The sequence below is a fragment of the Oryza sativa genome, chromosome 1, assembly GCF_034140825.1.
Source record: "Oryza sativa Japonica Group chromosome 1, ASM3414082v1".
NCBI classification, from domain to species: Eukaryota; Viridiplantae; Streptophyta; class Magnoliopsida; order Poales; family Poaceae; genus Oryza; species Oryza sativa.
The window spans coordinates 9,450,429-9,470,265 of record NC_089035.1 but is presented as its reverse complement, the minus strand read 5'-3'; the positions used below and the strand labels follow the sequence as shown (position 1 = coordinate 9,470,265).

The following is a 19,837-nucleotide window of genomic DNA, read 5'->3' as shown; positions in this document are numbered from 1 at the left end:
CAGTTCAGTCTTTATTCAGTACAATTTCACACTGTTGTACCAAAAGGAAGAAAGACATAGCTATATCCATATATCAGCTATAGCAAAGTCAAATTGAAGAGAAGAAAACAAGACCAAGGAAGACAGCAGGTGGCAATTTCAGTGCAAGTATTGGCTTTATAAACCATACTCCCCAGTACCCAATGCCTTCAAGCATTTGATGAGTTGAGGCATATATTCTCCAGTTATTGATGAACTATGATGACAATGCATGAGTTGATTTATGAGCAAGTGTTTTAAATAGGGTATCATAATCAATCAAAATGGATATCCATTGAATCCATGAGTATTTGACCAGCAAGAAAAGCACTAGGCTGTCTTCAAGAAGAAAAGTAGGCACTATGTGAAATCAAATTACCAATCGTAAGTTCATAACAGAAGAACCCTACCATTCTATTGAAAATTTTACAGGGGCAGTAATCAAACAAACAACCCCATTGAATTTGAATGACTAGTGACCATCCAATATTCACATCATATGTCAACCAGCACTGTGGAAATCCCAATTGACACCAAAGTGGAAAAAAGTGTGATAACATTTTAAGCTGACAACTTTCAGACCACTAAATTAAGTGATGCAGAGGTTTTTTCACTCATCAATATCCCAACTCAGCTCTTCATCATCTTCGACAGAACTAAATCGTTTTCTGATATCCTCAGCTTTGCTAGGAGGGCTTGACCGTGGAATCGGTTTTTTCTTCTCATCTTCATCACCAACATCTTCGATCTCCTCCCAGCTAAGATCTTCCTCCTGTGCAGATGGAGGAGATGCCGCTGAGAATTCACTCTCCTTAGACGAGTCGATTTTCTCTTCTCGCCCCATGTCATTGCTCGACTTTGGTGCTGCTACTTCATCCTTGGATTCGCCATTGCCATCCTTCTCAGCTGCCAGAGTAGTCTTCTTGTCCTCTGAAACATCAGGTGTATCCGCTCCTTGTTTATCATCCTCTGTTTTGTGGCTAACAGGCTCCTCAATTTGCTCTTCTTTCTTATTCACTACGGTGTTGGCACCTTCCTTGTGATCACCATTGTCGTCATCCTCATCATCATCATCGACATCCCAGCTGAGCTCTTCCTCATCCTCCTTTGACATTGCCCTGGTCACAAGCTTGGTGCGGACATCCTCGGCTTGTCTGAGCTTATCGACGGCGAAGAAATACCGGCACCAGAACATGTCATAGTCTACCACCGATGGCACAAGCCTCTCTACGAAGCTCTCCAGCCCGGGGCTCTCCTTCAGCACCCCCTCGATCTCCTCTTTCCTCTCATCGATTCTGAACGCATCCCGCCACTTAGCGAACCCATCGGCATCCTCCGGCTCCTCGGTGAAGGTGGCAGGGTCGGCGCGCAGCGCGAGCACCTGCGCCTCGAAACGGGTGTACTTCTTGGACGGCAATGACGCGCGCCAGGAGGCGCCGGAGGCGGAGGCGGAGTCGGAGGGATGGGAGGAGCCGTCACCGGCGCCATCCTCGCCGTCGGCGTCGACGGATCGGAGGGCCTCGTTGGCGTGGGAGAGGAGGACGGCGGCGGCGGCGCCGAGGTCGTCGACTGCCTGGCCGACGGACTCGAGCCTGTTGGAGGCGGCGGACGCGCCGGCCTCGAGCGCGCCGGGGAACGCCGCGGCGGCCCGTGCGGCGGCGGCGCGGAGGGTTGCCGTCTCGAGGCGGAGGCCCGAGCCGAGGTCCTGGATGTCGCGGCGGTAGCCCTCGAGCACCGACTCCGACCGCGTCGCGAACGTCTGGATCAGGCCCCCGAAGCTCCACTCCCCGCCGTCGCCCGAACCCGCGGTTTCCCCTCCCTCCTCTTCCGCCGCCGCCGCGGCAGCCGCAGCAGCAGCAGCCGCCGCCTCCTCCTCGGCTTCCAGCTGGCTGTTCACCTTCCGCTGCTCCTCTATCTCCTCCGCCAACGTCTTGATCAGCCCGCCGAAGATCCACCCGCCGCCCGCATCAGCCTCCTCCTCGACCTCCCCCTTCCCCTCCGCCACCTCCTCCCCGCCCTCCTCCGCCTCCTGCTCGTCGCGCGGCCGCACATCGATCTCCTCCGCCAACGTCTTGATCAGCCCACCGAAGCTCCACCCGCCGCCGGACTCCGCCTCCCCCTCCTCCCCCTGCTCCGCCGCGGCTTCCTCCCCCTCTCCCCGCTCCTCCTCGTGCTCGTCGCCGCCGACGCCGGCGGCGGAGAGGACGGAGCTGAAGAAATTCATCGGCTCGCTCGGATTTGGATCTGGGCTCTCGAGAGAGAGGGTGGAAGGCGGCGGAGGAGAGGTGGGGTGGCGTGGCCGTCGGGATAAATCGGGGTAGATCCGCAGCGTCCTACTACTAGGCTAGAGCCTGGAGTACGTGACGATGACGTGTGGGACCAGGTAGGGTGGGCCCCAGATTTCAGCGAGAGGGTAGGATCCACCAGTGGTGAGTAGTGGAAGGTGGAGAGGGGGTAGAGGCTGGTCGGTTTGGTGCCAATCTGGGCCAAGGTGGACTCCGTTTGTGTGGAGCTTTGCCTACCTTGCGGGTATAGATCCACTCAAATATTATTTGGTTTTTTTGCCTACCTATATGGAGGATGAGTGGATCATCTCCAAATTTGAAATCTTGTATTTTTTTAAAAAAAAAACTTGGATGTCCTGAAATACGGAGTACATGAAAATCTTAAATTACTTTTTTATAAATTTAATCAAATTTAAAGAAGTTTGATTATGAAAAATTAAAGCAGCTTATGGCTTATAATTTGAAACGGAGATAGTAATTGTCAGACTCAGCTAAACCCAGTGATCTGATTTTGGATAGACACAGGTACACCGTAGAGCGGTACAGCTTTAATATCTCTGTCTAGAATGATGCATATTGTATCTCTTTAGAGAGCATGTACATATCTCTTTGGACAATTGAGATCCTCTGCAGTACTACACATAGAGTACCGCAGACGATCTGCATCCCTCTTTGGAGCTCAGTCGTTTGTAGCAGAACTTGTATACTAGCCTATACAGTGTATGCTGTGTTTAGATCCAGGGTGTAAAATTTTGGCGTGTCACATCGGATATACGAACACACATTTGAAGTATTAAACATAGTTTAATAACAAAACAAATTACATAATTCACCTGTAAACCGTGAGATGAATTTATTAAGCCTAATTAATCCCATCATTAGTAATTGTTTACTGTAGCACCACATTGTCAAATTATAGCGCAATTAGACTTAAAAGATCCGTCTCGCAATTTGCATGCAATCTATGTAATTAGTTTTTTTTCGTTTATATTTAATATTCTATGCATGCGTCCAAACATTCGATATGATAGGGTGTAAAATTTTGCCAGGGAATCTAAATAGGCCCGTAGTTACATGTTGGATGCAGAACCTGAGGGTCATGTCACCAATGTTTTCAGTTCAGGATTTATAACTCCGAACCCTTTTACCATACTGTTAGAATTCCCTTAAAAAAACCATACTGTTAGAACATTTGATTTGTAACGATCATAATCAAGCGTAAGGAACCAATTACATTTCTAACTGAGGGTGTGTTTAGTTCCTGGAAAAAGTTGAAAGTTTAAAGAAAATTGGGAGTTTAGAAAAAAAGTTGGAAGTTTATGTCCATGTTTAGTTCCAAAGTTTTTTTCCAAACCTCCAACTTTCCATCACATCAAACCTTTCACACACGAGAAAATTGCATATCTACCATCGCATAAGATTGGCTTCGCAGAAATACCATTGCTTAAATCGGCTTCGCTAGAATATCACTCCCAACTAGAACGGCTTCGCCAAAATGCCATTTTGGACGAAAATGACCCTGCATCTGTCTCTTCCACCTCCGGCACGAGCAAACGGCAATGGCGCGCGGCGCGGTAGCGGCGGGTGAGATGAGGAGCGGACGACGGTGCTCTTCTCCGGCGAGTTTGTTCGCCTCACCTAGCTGCGCCGCCCCCATCGCCGGCGAATTCGACGAATTGTCCCCATCGCCGGCGAGTTCATCTACCGCCTCGACGCACCGCCCCCATCCTCAACGTGTTCTTCCACCGCACCTCAACGCGTCACCCCCATCGCCGGAGAGTTCGTCCACCCCGCCTCCGTCGCCGATGAGTTCATCCCCATGTTGATGATGTCGGCTGAGGCCTCCTCCTAGCATGACGGGCAGGATGAAAAGGTGGGGACGACGAGGAGGGCAGCGCCCCCATCGTCGCCGGCAAGGTGGCACCGGTGGCTGCCGACGAGCTCCTCCGGCATTGGAGGAAGGGAGAAGAACCAGGGCCATTTTTGTCCAAAATGGCATTTTGGCGAAGCCGTTCTAGTTGGGAGTGGTATTCTAGCGAAGCCGATGTAAGTGATGGTATTTCTGCGAAGCCAATCTTATATAATGGTAGATATGCAATTTTCTCTTCACACACACATAATTTTTCTATCACATCGTACCAATTTCAACTAAACTTCCAAACTTCAGTGTGACCTAAACACAGTCTATGTGTGTAGGAAAGTTTTTGATGTAATATAATGTAATGAAAAGTTAGAATAGAGGAAAAACTAAACACGGCCTGAAATTTTCAAACTGTTGTAGGCTACAGTTCACTCTGACATGGGTAGACCAACCTGGTGGCGGTGAATGATGATACGAGTACTCCTCGTTGGGCACCCTGGACAGGACTGTAAAATTCAGCACGGCGATGTGTCCTGTATTCTTTCAGCAGATATCGCGCGTTCTCGGAAGAGAACTTTTACAGTAGAATTCTACTGTAAGTATATAGGGTAAGTTTGGTATTCGTGAAAAATATAGAAATGGCTGTTTAGTAATTTGAATTTGAGATTTATTTGCACCCGGAGTTAATCTCGGACGGGTTGTTTAGTTGGTATTAGTTCTGGATCTCGTAGTACGTTCGGCTAGAGCAGCAGCGCTTCTTCGGAATACATTGTGCGTGGCGGCGAATCGATTGTCGACGGACGAGCGCGCGTGGAGGCAGAGCGATTCCTTCCAATTGAAACAGTATTCAGTACATCGTAGTTCAGATGCCGTAAGCCATTAACGACACACATCTACCTCCATCTTGCACGCTAGCCTGAACTCTGAAGAATCACCAACACTCGTTCAACTATCTCAGAGACACACAGCAACTGCAGAGCTGATGTTGCTGCTCCAGTGCTCTGTGCTGCTTCCCCTTCCTCTCTCCCCATACGTGATAGCATGCGAGTGTGGCGGCGCTTGATCATGGTGGCTGTCAGCGGCGAGCGGGCCGGGGCGCGACGCGGTGGCTGTCGGCGGCGGCAGTAGCGCATGGGACGAGTCCCTTTCTCACTATCCGGATCTGACTAAAGAATAGAACGCGAAAATACAAAAATATCCCCCGCAAAAAATATGGAAAGACAAATATACCCTTCACAATTTATACTGTAAAAAAAAGATCGGATGAATCCACACCGTTAGATTATTTATACTGCAAGTATAGTATATATTGCAAGTATAATGTACCGTAAAACTCCTCTCTCAGAAAAGGCTAAGCTCAACTGGGAAGCTTAGTTTGGGTTTCAGAGGTAAAAAAAATAAAAAAAAGATTTGAAAGAAGAGACGTCCGTTCAAACATTTTTTTAAGAAGAAATTGTGAGCGTGTTGCGAATTGAATACGAGACCTTGGGGTTGAAACTACACACCCCTTATTATTGCACTATCGACACACATTCTCAGACAAGGCTAAGCTCAACTGGGAAGCTTAGTTTGGGTTTCAGAGGTAAAAAAAAAAGAAAAGAGATTTGAAGGAAGAGACGTTCGTTCAAATATTTTTTTAAGAAGAAATTGTGAGCGTGTTGCGAATTGAATATAAGACCTTGGGTTGAAACTACACACCCTTTACTATTGCACTATCGATTACATCTCCAATATACCGGACTTCTACTAGATAGTGGATTGAAACTAACTTGTTTTAGAAGTGGCATGAGGCCTTTATTTATCCTTTCGTTTGGCCTTTGAAAAAAAACACGAATATTAGAGAACAGACTACTAATATTAAATAATTAGAAGATATGAGACTTCGAACTAGGTCAAGACCCCTGGATGTTTCTCGTTTGGCCTTTGTTGTTCCTGTTGTGAACATACTAGCAATTAGCAAGTGATTCTAGATGTTGTCTGCCGTATATCTTTATGTATAGCCCCTGATTTGAGGATGCGGCTTCCCTGTTGCTGTGTTGTGTTCCCTTTACTGTTCCCTTCCATGTGTCAGCTCCTAATTGGTTGGGGTTTTTCTGGTGGGCCTCTATGCCTTGCGCTCCTTTTTCCGTCTACGGTGTTAACGGCCGTTCTGTGTCACATCAGGATTAACATCAGGATTAAGGTGGAAACAACGTAATTTAAGGACGTTAACAGAAAAATGGCGGCAAACCAATAAAATTGGTGGCGGGGAGAAATAACTGAGCTGGTTAATACGCAAGACTACACAACTATTTTATCTTAAAATCCACATATTGCTACTCCACAATAATACAAGCCTCCGCCAAATCTTGGCACCATGGCAGATGAATTTCCCATTCATGTATCAGTGCCATCACAATTGCAGAATGCAGGAACGACTAGCATTTTGGATGATCCTTCGGCGCCAACATTCGGAGACCTTGATGAATCCAAGGATCCATCGGATGGCATCTTGGATGATACTTCGGCGCCAACATTCAGAAACCTTGATGAATCCAAGGATCCACCCGATGGCCTAGGAAGAAATCAATTAGAAGATGTAAGATCTATTTGTTCTCCTTTACACTTTGTTAAATTATTTGGATCTAAGTTGAATTGTCTCATTGGACAACTCTCATAATTCCAATCAAGTGTATGTGCATAGGAACCACTGAAATGTCAATTTTATTGATCTTCTTTTTTTTTTTTGCATTTGTATGGGTAATAATACCACCCAATAAAATCAGGATCAAGGAAAAAATGGAACTTCTGATGCAACCAAATCTATGGAAGACAAGGTGCCAAAGGTCGGAATGAAATTTAACTCCGAACAAGAAGCTTATGACTTATACAATGCTTATGCTGGTGAAAAAGGTTTCAGCATTAGAAGAAGCAGCTATCATCATGTGGGACATACTAAAATTATTAAAAACATGACATTTTGTTGTTCTCGTCAAGGTATTTTCTTCATTTCTAGTATTTACATTAACATTTAATTAGAGTTATTTTATTTCAGTTGGTTCATTGAAATAATAGGTACTAGAGGTATTGATAAGAGAGCAGAAGCTGCAGGGTATGGTGATAGTTTTAGTAGGCCAGAAACTCGATGCAAGTGTCAAGCATGTATGAAGATAAGTCTCATAGATGGATTATATTCTGTCTACCACTTTATGCCTGAACATAGTCATAATCTTGCAACAAAAAGCCAGGCTCATCAGTTAAGATCACAAAGGAAGATAAATGAAGCTCAGGTTGCAAGTGTTGAAGTCGCAAAATCTGTAGGGATTTCTACTAAAGCAGCCATTGATTTGATGGCAAAACAAGCATGTGGATTTGAGAATCTCGGCTTTACTCGTGTTGACATGAAGAATAAGTTATACTCAAAGAGATCACTGCAGACAAAACAAGGTGATACCGGAGGAGTTTTGGAATATATGGAGAAGAAAGCATCAGAAGATGTCAAGTTTTTCTATTCTATTCAGGTTGATGAGGATGATTTAATAACAAACATTTTCTGGGCTGACTCTAAAATGGTTTCTGACTATGAAGATTTTTGTGATGTTGTTTGCTTTGACACAACATATAGAAAATTGGATGATGGACGTCCTTTTGGTTTGCTTGTAGGAGTGAATAATCATAAGAAGACTACTGTTTTTGGTGCTACGCTTCTATACGATGAGACCGCTAATAGTTTTGTTTGGTTATTTAATACTTTTCTAAATGTTATGTCGGGGAAGAAGCCAAAAACAATTTTTACAGATGAAGATGCAGCCATGGCTAAAGCAATCAAAATAGTATTTAAAGGAACTCATCATCGGATATGTGTGTGGCATATGAATCAGAATGCTTGCAAGCACCTTGCTGGGTGTGTTAAGGACTATAAGAAATTTAATGCTGACTTTCAGAACTGCATATATGATCAAGAAGAGGAAGAAGAATTTATACATGCATGGAACCAACTACTTGACAAATATGAGCTGCAGCAAAATACATGGTTGCGACGGCTTTTTGATAAAAGGCACCAATGGGCACTAGTATATGGGCGAAATACATTTTCTGCTGATATGAGTACCACACAAAGGAATGAAAGCTTGAATAATGAATTAAAGGGTTACATTAGTGTAAAGTATGACATGCTTACTTTTTTTTAGCACTTTGACAGATTGGTAGGAGATAAAAGATACGAAGAGGTAAGATGTGATTTCAAAGCAACACAGAGTACACTGAAGCTAAAGGCGGAGTTGAGAATACTAAGAGATGTGGCAGAAGTTTATACTCCAGCAGTCTATAAGAGATTTGAGGAAGAAGTAATGCAGACTTTGAATTGTGACATATTCTACTGCGGTGATGTTGATGCAGAAAAGGTGTACAAAATAAAGGTTAGTGGAAAGAATCATGAACATGTTGTTAAATTCTCACCGTTGGAATCTACTGTTAAGTGCAGTTGCAAGAAGTTCGAATTCGTCGGCATCCTGTGCTCTCATGCACTGAAAAATACTTGACATCAACAATATCAAATCAGTCCCGCAACAGTATATATTAAAAAGATGGACAATTGATGCAAAAGTACTACATATAAGTGGCAGTAGCAATATGCATGATGATCCTATAATTAAGTTATCATATCGGTACTCCTCATTGTGCAAAATGTTTGTTAAAATAGCTTGTCGAGCTGCAAAATCTGAAGAAACATACTCCATGTCTACTAATTGTGCCGAAAAATTGGCAGAAGATATAGAGAACTTCTTGAAAATCAGAGGTGATCCAGATTTAGACAGCTCCCCTTCCCCACAAGGTTTGTTTTCTATACAATAATTATTAGTCATATGACAATATAAATTATCCAAGTCTGAACTTTCTCTTTTCTAGTTGCGAAAGAAAATCAGATGGCTAGTAAACCAAAAGGCATTAAGCTCAAGAGAAAGGAAATTCGTGGTTCAGCTAGACCTATCGGTGGCTTAGAGAAATCATCTCAGAAAAGGAAAAAGAAGAAGAATGAAGACTCCCCAGCCGAGGTACTAGAACTTCAACCTGTGACAGAGATGCAGCCACAGCCATATGCTACAGTACTGGTATATTGCTCACATAATTTATCTCCAAAATTGCATGCTCTTGGTTTCATGACTGACCATTCTTACGCTTATTTTTCTTGTCCTAGGGTAATCTAGAGGTTCCCAATGACCAAGCATTTTTACATGTCTCACGGTACTATGCTGCTTTGGATGCATCAACTTCAAATCCTACTCATGTCTTAATGACTCCAGAAAATCAAGGGTTGCACCAGCAAGGGAGGTCAATTCAACAATTTGACACTGATTTATACAATCTGTTCAATTGATCTACTTGCAGTATTCATTTCTTTTCGCAAACGCTATATTTATTTCTACTTGCAGTATCGTGTCTCAACGTAGTATTTATTTCTATTTTGCACAGAAACATTTTATATTTTCAATTTACTGAAATATACACTTCAGTGATCTAGTTTACTTATAGTTCACATGTGGAGCCCCACTATTGTTCTACTCGTTTGCAGTATGCAACTTTTCCAAAGGCAATGTGTTTTTTTGTCAGATCTACAATAGGTGACATGCAAATGAGCATTGAAATAGGCAGAAATCATCTTCAGGCCAAATAAAATACTACTATCTAAAACATCCATAGCATTCACAAGTTGTAACAAAATGAATAGATCTGGAGAAAAAAAGGCATGCAACAACAAAGGATGGATTCCTTACCCAATATCCAAGCTCATGCACTTGATGCAGCTAGATCACAGGCAGTGGTATGCTCGCGTGTGGCGACGCTTGTGCTCCTCCTGTTGACCACAAGCAGCGGAATCCAGCGGTGCGACCGCGCGCTGTTTTCGCCACAAGCAGCTCAATCCGGCGGCCGGCGGCGTGAGTGCTCATGCCTGGACCACCCGTGCTCGATGAGGCTTGGTTGATGGAGAAAATGTGGGGAATTTTTGATTCGTTTTGCTTATACTAGCTCAAGTGATAAACAAACTAGAGAGAAGCTGAGTAGAATTATTAGAGAGAGAAAAGTGAGACTCCATGCCGTTTGCGTGGAAAACGAAACTGGCGTTAACGGCCGTAAGTATTAAAAAGGAGCGCAAAGCATAGAGGCCCATCAGAAAAACCCCAACCAATTAGGAGCTGACACATGGCAGGGAACAGGAAAGGGAACACTCTGATGGTTTTGAAAATAAGAGTTTTGACATGGCTGTCCAATATATCATACTCGGTGTGAATTTTGAATGGGTGCCTGTGGAAAATGATTTGGCAAGTTTATAACTGGATCAGCAACCTCGCTAAAAGAACTCTCCAAGATTTTTGAAGTTAAGCTTGAACACCATTTTGCTGCTGTTCTGCCAAGGCTTATGCTTAATTATATTTACCTGTATGAATCGTTGTCAAACCTTATGCTGGTTAACATCGAAGGAGCACAAGGGAGCAATTACAGAACCAAGTTGGACAACATCGGTGTCAAAATTGCAGGATCCTAAATGGAATTTCCCTTTTCACGTACTGGACTAATTTAAATTTTTTGAAGAAAAACATTAATCCGTTTGAATTTGTTTCTCATATATAAATTCCAGTATGACCACATCTTGTCGACGGCAAGCACTCTTACATCGAAACAAATGAATCATTCAAACAACCAACAAAAAAAAATTACAGATCGAACAGTTCCAATCCGACTCGCACAACAATCGCATTCGAATCATCATCGATTCAAGGTGAGAAGGCCAGATCAGATCGCCGGGCGAAGGCGCCACCAACTTCTACGCGGTGGGCTTGTAGAGCTTCTCGACCATCTTCCTGAACTCGTCCTGGTTAGGCCAGAGGGCGGCGGCCTGGGTGTTGAGGGGGGAGTCGTTGTTGGGCTCGCCGAGGAGGCTCTGGATGGAGAGGAGGATGGTGCGGACGTCGTAGGCGGAGGACCACTTGTCCTGGAGGATGTCGAGGCAGATGTTGCCGTGGGCGTCCACGTTTGGGTGGAAGCAGGGGGTTTCGAACCTCACCTTGGGCGGCTTGTACGGGTACTCGCCGGGGAAGGCGAGGGAGAGGCGGTAGGAGGTGCCCTCGTACGCCGTCGCGGCGGACCCGGCGATGGTGCCCACCCAGCTGAAGATGTTGTCCCCCTCCGGGAACGCGGACACGCCCGGGTCGCCGCCCATCATCAGCGCCATCAGCTCCGACTGCAGCCGCCGCACCACCGACTGCCCCTCCGCCCCCGCCCCCCGCGCCTGCTGCTTCCCGGACGCGGCCGCCGTCCCCGCCGCCGTGGACGCGGCGGTGGCGGGAGGAGGCACGTTGCCGCTGCCGTGCGCGCCGGTGTTGTTCTCGCCCCTCGCCATCCTCCTCCCTCCTTGCCTGGATCGAGAGAATTCGAGATCGGTGGAGGCGCTTCGAGAAGAGAGAGAGAGAGAGAGAGGGAGGAGGAGGAGGAGGCGGCGCGGTGGGGAGTATATAAGGGATTGGTTTAGTGACCGTTGCTGCAGGGTTGCGTGGATGGGGCAGCTTTCCGGCGCGGCGCGGCGGCGGCGCCCCAACGGCTAGTTTCCGGAGAAGCGGGGCGCGTTCACACTTGGGGGTGGGGAGGCGGAGGTGTGGGGCCCACGTGACAGGTTGCGTACGGTGGGCCGCGGCGGGGGGCGGCCTGGTCCGCGCATTGGCCCGCTCGCCAGTGAGTCCGTGATAGGCTGATGGGTTGATGAAATTCATGCGGATTTTACGCTCTATGTCATTTTTGGTCTAAAATTATTTTAAAAATTATGAAATTCGATATTATTAGGATTAATTTTAGGGGTTTCTTTATTGTTTTCATTGTTAGAGCATCACCTTACATAGTCTCAAAATAGATCCTAAACCCAAAATTGAGGGTTTTTCTTTTAAAGAAAAGATCAAATCGAATAGTCGACCTGGTTAGATGTCCAATGTTTGGAATTCCCAACTTTGGTTTTTTTTTTCCGTTCTCCACATATAGATTTGATAGACCTCCAGATACTCTACCTATCTTTCTCTATTTTTTATTTTTTTAGCGAAACACAATACAAATGAACTTGTGTTTCGCTAAAAAAAATAAAAAAAATACAAAAAGATAGGTAGAGTATAGATAGATACTACCAGGGTTTCCAAACTGTTTTTTTGGGTGGTTACCGCCACCCTACGGTTTGGCGGTTGCCGCGAGATATACCATAGTTTTAAAAACTGAAAAGATAACCGTACACGATAACAGTGGTAACCATACGGTTACCGCATGTTTTTTTAAACCATGAATACTGTTGAATGGTTATCCTACTTCTATAAATTTCACACAATCGCTAGAATACGAGGTAACAGTTCTATAACAAAACTTAGGGTTCATCTATTATAAAAGAATTAAAGTCTTACATATTTTTTCAACATCAATTTTTTTTACCTTCGAGCAAATTTATCCATATCAGATTATTTGTGAACGAAAGAAAATAACATGTAGAAGACCCTATTCGAACGAACCTGATGAAGAAGAATATTACTTCCTCCTTTTCACAATGTAAGTCATTCTAGCATTTTCCATATTCATATCTAGATTCATTAACATCGATATGAATGTGAGAAATGCTAGAATGGTTTACATTGTGAAACAGAGGGAGTAAGTAAGAACACGTACACAAGAAAGTCATTATCATATGCTTATTTGAGTTTTAATCTTTACAAATTTGATGAAAGGAAGATTTATTTGATATTTTAAAGTAACTTTCATTTAGAAATTTTTTATACAAAACATATTAGCAGTTTGAAAAATAACAACAGAGGGCGAAAGAAATTTGAAATCCTGAACGACTCCTACTCGGCTACTCCGACCTCGCGGAAGTCGGTTTGACGCCACCGTTTCTACTCACCCAAGCCGCCACCGCACTTCGCACCCGAAGAAGAACAAACCGCCTCCAAAAATCTAGGGTTTCCACCCGCGCGCGACGCGATTCAGGTGGGCGCCGCTCCCTCTCCCGCTCGATCCCTCCTATTCCTCTTCCTCCTCCTCCTCCCGCGCGCACGATTGCACGAATCGCTCACGATTTCCGATCCGTTCGGCCGCGTCCTTGCAGGTGTAGCAGCAGCGGCAGAGGGTGATGGCGGCGGCGGCGCCGGCGGACGCGAAGGCGGAGGCGGCCAAGATGGACCTCCTCGAGGACGACGACGAGTTCGAGGAGTTTGAGATCGACCAAGGTATGCGCGGCCCGCGGCTCCCTCCTATGACCTATCCCTCCCCCAACCTATCGTCGAGTCGAATCGCCGTGGTACTGTTTGCGTTCTCTAGGGTGGGGGAAGCGACGCCGATTCGCCGCAGGTTGCGTTCGTGGCCGAGACCTTCGGTTTGGGCGAGTTGGTTTGGTTGGTCAGGAGACCGTGCGGCCTGCTATCTCGTGCGATCTGGTGGATTCTATTACTTTTTTTGGGGAAAATCTGTGCTCTTTTAGTTTCGCATAATGCAATGTATGTTCTAAGTTGGTTTGCTTTTGGTATTGTTGTTTTCCTTATCGAGTTAATTCATGCTCGCTTGCTTGCGACAATTGTGACCTGTGCCTTGTGTGCTTTCGTATCTGTACCGGTTTCTTCCTCTCACTGGCATATAGTGTAAAGATTCACATATTAGAATGTAGAAATTTAGAATGATAAACCCCTAAGATTTTTAAGTGTAGGGGCATATGACCGAAAATGTTTCCATTGGTGCTGCCTGTTGAGGTGAATCATAACAATTGTGAGCAGTTGATGAAATTTTGTGTTCTTTTGCAAGTCCATTGAACAATAATTTGTAGTTTAGTTTTTAGACCAAAATTTTGTCTTTAAACCTTTTCATGATAGGCATCCCAATTTATTTTTGTAATTATCCTAGTCCATACCTGCTCCCTTCCTCCTCTAGGAACACATGATATCTTCTCTCTCTCTTCGAGGCAACTAGTCCATGAATTGTGATGGAGGCCATTACATTACCAAGGTTGGTTCCAGTCCTGTTGCCACCTGCAAATGGGGGTGGCAGTGTTGGAGCCAGCTATTGCACCCCTACCACTACCAGTACGCTTGGGCACTAGCCTGCAAAGAAGCTGTTCTGAAAGCACGCTCTATGTTGTCCTAGCCTCTTAGGGTCTATAGTGATTTAACGGATAGAAGATTTTATCGCTTTTTGTCCATGGTTTATCGAGTAGAGAAAAGGAGATATGTACTCAACATATGAATGAGATAAGGACTTCTAGCTTGTGCTACTATTAATGGTTTTATTTTTAAGCGAAATGGAAATGTACAGACTACCTTCCCCTTACTGGGAACTGCTCTTCTTGTTACCTTATTATCATGGCTTTTCTTCCATTAAAACCCTTCTTGTGATTTGTGCTTATGGGCCTGTTTAGATCCATTTGGAATGGCAAATGGCAAAAGATTTGGCATGGAGTTGGTGTTTAGATGCATCCTAGAGTTTTGCCATTTTAGCACTAGAGAGAGAGAGCGTGGTCCCGGAGCACTTCTTGGCAAAATTTGCTACCTTGGGCTAGCAAATGACAAATGCCAAATTGCCAACTTTTGCTACTAGTGTTTGGATCCAAAATGGCAAAACTAAACAGGCCCTATGTATGATTTAGTGGCTACCAAACAACGTAGAGGTTTCCACTTCTTTTGTCATTTATGTGTTGGATTTTTTATGCACATTGTACTATATGTGGTGTGTTTTCTTCTATTTAAAATGAGCAGATAACCTAATATTTTGTGACATCACGGGGTTATATGATTTGGCACAAACTTATTGTTTGGTGCTTCTTCCATGTATTGAGCTATAACATCTCATATTGGGCAACTGTCTGTATGGTTCACAGGGAAAAAAAAACTTCTATAGTTTTAGGATGTTTCTATTGGCTTCCTCTCTATATGGTGGTAATAGCTACTTTCTTGAAGTTGAGTTTAGCATTTTGATTTATTCTTTACAGTGCCTTATGGTCAGCAAGTTGTGCTTCACACTTTGATTTTTGGCATGCGGCTGTCACTTCTGTGTTGCAATCTGTTTCCCCCATTTTGTACATTCTTCTGCAAGCAATATGCGATCCTAGGGTGAAGTTGTGGATCTGGTGCTACAATGTTATTATGTAAGGCTTGCACTTACCCATTCTTCCTGCTTTCTTATATTTTGTAGAATGGGATGACAAGGAGGATGGTGATGAGGCCATCCAGCAATGGGAGGATGATTGGGATGATGACGACGTCAATGACGACTTCTCGCTTCAGCTGAGGAAGGAGCTGGAGGAATGCAACACCCAGAAGATCTGAACTACTTTTTTTTCCCAGTTATGTTTAGCTGTAGCACCTATGCTGGGTCAGGCACTTTTGTACCCTTTGTGCCCCATTGCTTTCTCAACCTGCAATGTTCCTACTATACTCCTACTTGTGTGCTGAAACCTGCGATCAAATTTAATTTGTGAAAGGGTTAAAACCAAGTTGGTGGAAAAAATATGGTTCTCTATTGTTGGTAACTTCGAGTTCGAAAATCGGGGCTAATAAGCGTTGTCCCTGTTGGTCAAATCCAGGTCGTCTGATGCAAGATGGGATTTTTTTTTTTTGGCCTGTTGTGTTGAGACTGTTTGAGTCGAGAAGATGTTTCTTGGTGCAACAGTTATTACCGGCAACTCTAAGAGCTCGTCTACCTGGCATATGTTTGGTTTTGGTTTAGGGATGAAGAGCTCGTTTACCTGGCATATGTTTTGGTTTTGGTTTAGGGATGAAGAGCTCGTTTACCTGGCATATGTTTGGTTTAGGGATGAAGTTATATTTTTTGGGATGATCCCATATAGATGTTTGCTGCTGGCATATGTTTGGTTTTGGTTTAGGGATGAAGAGCACGTTTACCTGGCATATGTTTGGTTTAGGGATGAAGTTATATTTTTTGGGATGATCCCATATAGGTATTTGCTGGGCGATGTCTAAGGGGGTATTTGTCCACATTCGCTGATGTCTAAGGGGGTATTTGTCCACATTCGCTGCAAAATTGAGTGGGCCCTTATTTGTTACAAGAGTGGGCCTTCAAAATTGAGTGGGCCCTCATTTGTTACAAGAGTGGGCCTTCATTTGTTACACTCTAGATCTGTACCAGATTATATATGACCCTGCTGGGACCTGCGTAAGTTTATCGATTAAGACAGTGCGCTCTGGGGCACAATGCACATGTGATCAGAGGTGATATTTTTTTTGATTCACGGTATCATGCAATTTCTGATTTTTATTCCACGCAAGTTGATATGAATAGGGAGGACACGAGCTATACTACAAGTATACAAACAGTACTAAAGAACAATGGAAAAAAAAACCAATCCAAGCTTGAGAGTAAACAAACACGCAATCATATCCGACATTAATAATGTATATCCGACATTAATAATGCGCGGCATTCCACACTAGCTAGATTAATCAAATTAAGAACAATCATGTATCGATGAACTCAGAGGCTATCTGGTCGATGTCACGCTCGGCGTACCACTACGGACTAACACATGTCGGCTAGCTAGTCGTGCCCGGCTATCTGTCTTGCTCGCCGCCGGCGCCGGCGAGCATCCCATGGTGCACCCTGTCGATGAACTTGGAGGCCCTCCGATCGATGTCACGCTCAGCGTACCATTACCGCCCGTAGTAGTTGTTGTCGTCGTAGTGCGCCGGCGAGCATCCTTCGGTGTACCTGTTGATGAACTCGGAGGCCTTCCGGTCGATGTCACGCTCGGCGTACCACTACGGACTAACACATGCCGGCCAGCTAGAGTGGGCCCTCATTTGTTACAAGAGTGGGCCTTCATTTGTTACACTCTAGATCTGTCCCAGATTATATATGACTCTGCTGGGACCTGCGTAAGTTTATCGATTAAGACAGTGCGCTCTGGGGCACAATGCACATGTGATCAGAGGTGATATTTTTTTTGATTCACGGTATCATGCAATTTCTGATTTTTATTCAACGCAAGTTGATATGAATAGGGAGGACACGAGCTATAGTACAAGTATACAAACAGTACTAAAGAACAATGGAAAAAAACCAATCCAAGCTTGAGAGTAAACAAACACGCAATCATATCCGACATTAATAATGTATATCCGACATTAATAATGCGCGCCATTCCACACTAGCTAGATTAATCAAATTAAGAACAATCATGTATCGATGAACTCAGAGGCTATCTGGTCGATGTCACGCTCGGCGTACCACTACGGACTAACACATGTCGGCTAGCTAGCCGTGCCCGGCTATCTGTCTTGCTCGCCGCCGGCGCCGGCGAGCATCCCGTGGTGCACCCTGTCGATGAACTTGGAGGCCCTCCGATCGATGTCACGCTCAGCGTACCATTACCGCCCGTAGTAGTTGTTGTCGTCGTAGTGCGCCGGCGAGCATCCTTCGGTGTACCTGTTGATGAACTCGGAGGCCTTCCGGTCGATGTCACGCTCGGCGTACCACTACGGACTAACACATGCCGGCCAGCTAGCCGCGGCCGGCTATCCGTCTTGCTCACCGCCGGTGTCGGCGAGCATCCCGCGGTGCACCCTGTCGATGAACTCAGAGGCCCTCCGGTTGATGTCACGCTCGGCGTACCACTACCGTCCGTAGTAGTTGTCGTCATCGTAGTCGCTCGGCCGCACTTTCGTCGTCGTCCTCCCCCGTTCCTGCTGCTGGTGGCCGTAGTACCTCTGCTGCTCCCTCTCCGCCACCGCCGCCAGCTAGCCGTGGCCGGCTATCCGTCTTGCTCACCGCTGGCGTCGGTGAGCATCCCGCGGTGCACCCTGTCGATGAACTCGGAGGCCCGGTCGATGTCACGCTTGGCGTACCACTACAGCCCCGTAGTAGTTGGCGTCATCGTAGTCGCTTGACCGTACCTTCGTCGTCGTTCTCCCTCTTCCTGCTGCTGGTGGTCGTAGTACTTCCTGTTGTTGGTGGCCGTAGTACCTCTACTGCTACCTCTCCGCTGTCGTTGCTTCTGAACAAAGGTATTTTGAAAGCAAACACTGACTTCTCTCTCCCCATCACAGGCACAACTAGCTCACAAACAAGATTTGTTTGGTTGGTTGTGAGGGGACATGGCCTATAGCCTAGCCAACCACATGCACGCGCGGGCATTTGTCCACATTCGTTGCCATTGCTCTTAAACCCAAAGGTCTTTGGAAGCAAACACCGAACTTCCCTCTCCCCCATCACCTCTGCTGCTCCCTCTTCGCCGCCGCCGCCTCATCCTTCCTTACACCATTGCTGCTACCGTTGCTCTTGAACCAAAGGTTTTTGGAAGCAAACACCGACTTCCCTCTCCCCATCACAGGTATAGCTAGCTCAATCTTGATCAGAAACCAGATTTGTTTGGTTGGTTGCGAGGCGACACAGCGAGGCCATACGTATTTATAGCCTAGCTGACCACACGCACGCACGGGCATTTGTCCACATTCGCTGCCATTGCTCTTGAACCCAAAGTAAGCAAACACCGACTTCCCTCTCTATTATAGGCACATTCCATAAGCACATTCGCTGCCGTTGCTCTTGAACCCAAAGGAAGCACTCCATCATAGGCACATTCCATAAGCACATTCGCTGCCGTTGCTCTTTTAACCCAAAGGAAGCAAAACTGACTTCCCTCTCCCTATCACAGGCGCTCATCACAGGCACATTCGCTGCCATTGCTCTTAAACCCAAAGGAAGCAAATGCTGACTTTCCTCTCCCCATCATAGGCCTCTTAAACCCAAAGGAAGCAAAACTGATTTCCCTCTCCCTATCACAGGCGCTCATCACAGGCACATTCGACTCTTGAACCCAAAGGAAGCAAACACTAACTTCCCTCTCCCCATCGCAGACACAGTTGTTTGGTGGGTTGCGAGGACTCAATCTTGGTTGCGAGGGAACTCAATCTTTGATGTTTGGTTGGTTGCGAGGGAACATGGTGAGCATCACAGACACAGTTAGCTCAATCTTGATAAAAAACAAGATTTGTTTGGTTGGTTGCGAGGGAACACGGTGAGGCCATGGCGTATTTATAGCCTAGCTGACCACATGCACGCGCGGGCATTTGTCCACATTCGCTGCAAAATTAAATAGGGCCCAGGCCCCTACTGGTGATCTCTATAATCACTACTACCCTTTTACGAACTAGAGCGTAGTGATTCGTATAATCACTACTATGCGAAGAAGTGCCAAAAACATCCCTTCAAAAAAAAAAAGAAAAAAAAAGACACATTCGCTGCAAAGTTAAGTGGGGGCTAGGCCCCCTACTGGTTATCTCTATATAGTTTTCTAAGGTGCTTGGGAGGCATGGCGGCCGTTAAGTGGGGGCCTAGGCCCCCCTACTGGTTATGTCTAGAGATTTCTAAGGTGCTTGGGAGGCATGACAGCCGTTGATTACTTTCAATATGACGATAGATAAGAGAATCTATCGTCAAAACCAACATGGAGGTATTTAAAAATGTGGGCCAGGTATTAACTTGAACATAAAAATGAAAGGTTAGATAGTAATTTGTAGTAGTACCACAATCAATGGCGCATGCTAATAATAAAAATCTATGTTTCTCCTAATTGAATCTGCTCCATAATCTCATCAAGCAGTAGACTAAGCAATGCTGCCATCACAGCCATGGTCCGCGCAAATCAACTGTCGATGCTCTAGTACGT

At 45.4% G+C, this 19,837-nt stretch overlaps 3 protein-coding genes and 1 pseudogene across 3 annotated transcripts; 2 read left to right on the top strand and 2 right to left on the bottom strand.

Moving 5' to 3' along the window:
* Positions 1–358: 358 nt before the first annotated feature.
* Positions 359–2,294, bottom strand: LOC4325175 (uncharacterized). The gene has a single exon (XM_015777848.3). The coding sequence runs from the start codon at positions 2,240–2,242 to the stop codon at positions 629–631; it is 1,614 nt and encodes a 537-aa protein (XP_015633334.1). The 5' UTR covers positions 2,243–2,294; the 3' UTR covers positions 359–628.
* Positions 2,295–6,520: 4,226 nt separating this feature from the next.
* On the top strand, positions 6,521–9,552 carry LOC112938624 (protein FAR1-RELATED SEQUENCE 5-like; annotated as a pseudogene).
* A 1,189-nt stretch (positions 9,553–10,741) lies between these two features.
* LOC4325174 (uncharacterized) lies at positions 10,742–11,626 on the bottom strand. The gene has a single exon (XM_015778278.3). It carries the CDS (start codon positions 11,540–11,542, stop codon positions 10,967–10,969), a length of 576 nt encoding a protein of 191 aa, XP_015633764.1. The 5' UTR covers positions 11,543–11,626; the 3' UTR covers positions 10,742–10,966.
* Positions 11,627–13,089: 1,463 nt separating this feature from the next.
* LOC4325173 (protein DELETION OF SUV3 SUPPRESSOR 1(I)) lies at positions 13,090–15,682 on the top strand. Its single transcript, XM_015772271.3, has 3 exons — positions 13,090–13,155; positions 13,274–13,394; positions 15,346–15,682. Exons 2-3 carry the CDS (start codon positions 13,298–13,300, stop codon positions 15,477–15,479), a joined length of 231 nt encoding a protein of 76 aa, XP_015627757.1. The 5' UTR covers positions 13,090–13,155; positions 13,274–13,297; the 3' UTR covers positions 15,480–15,682.
* Positions 15,683–19,837: the final 4,155 nt, after the last annotated feature.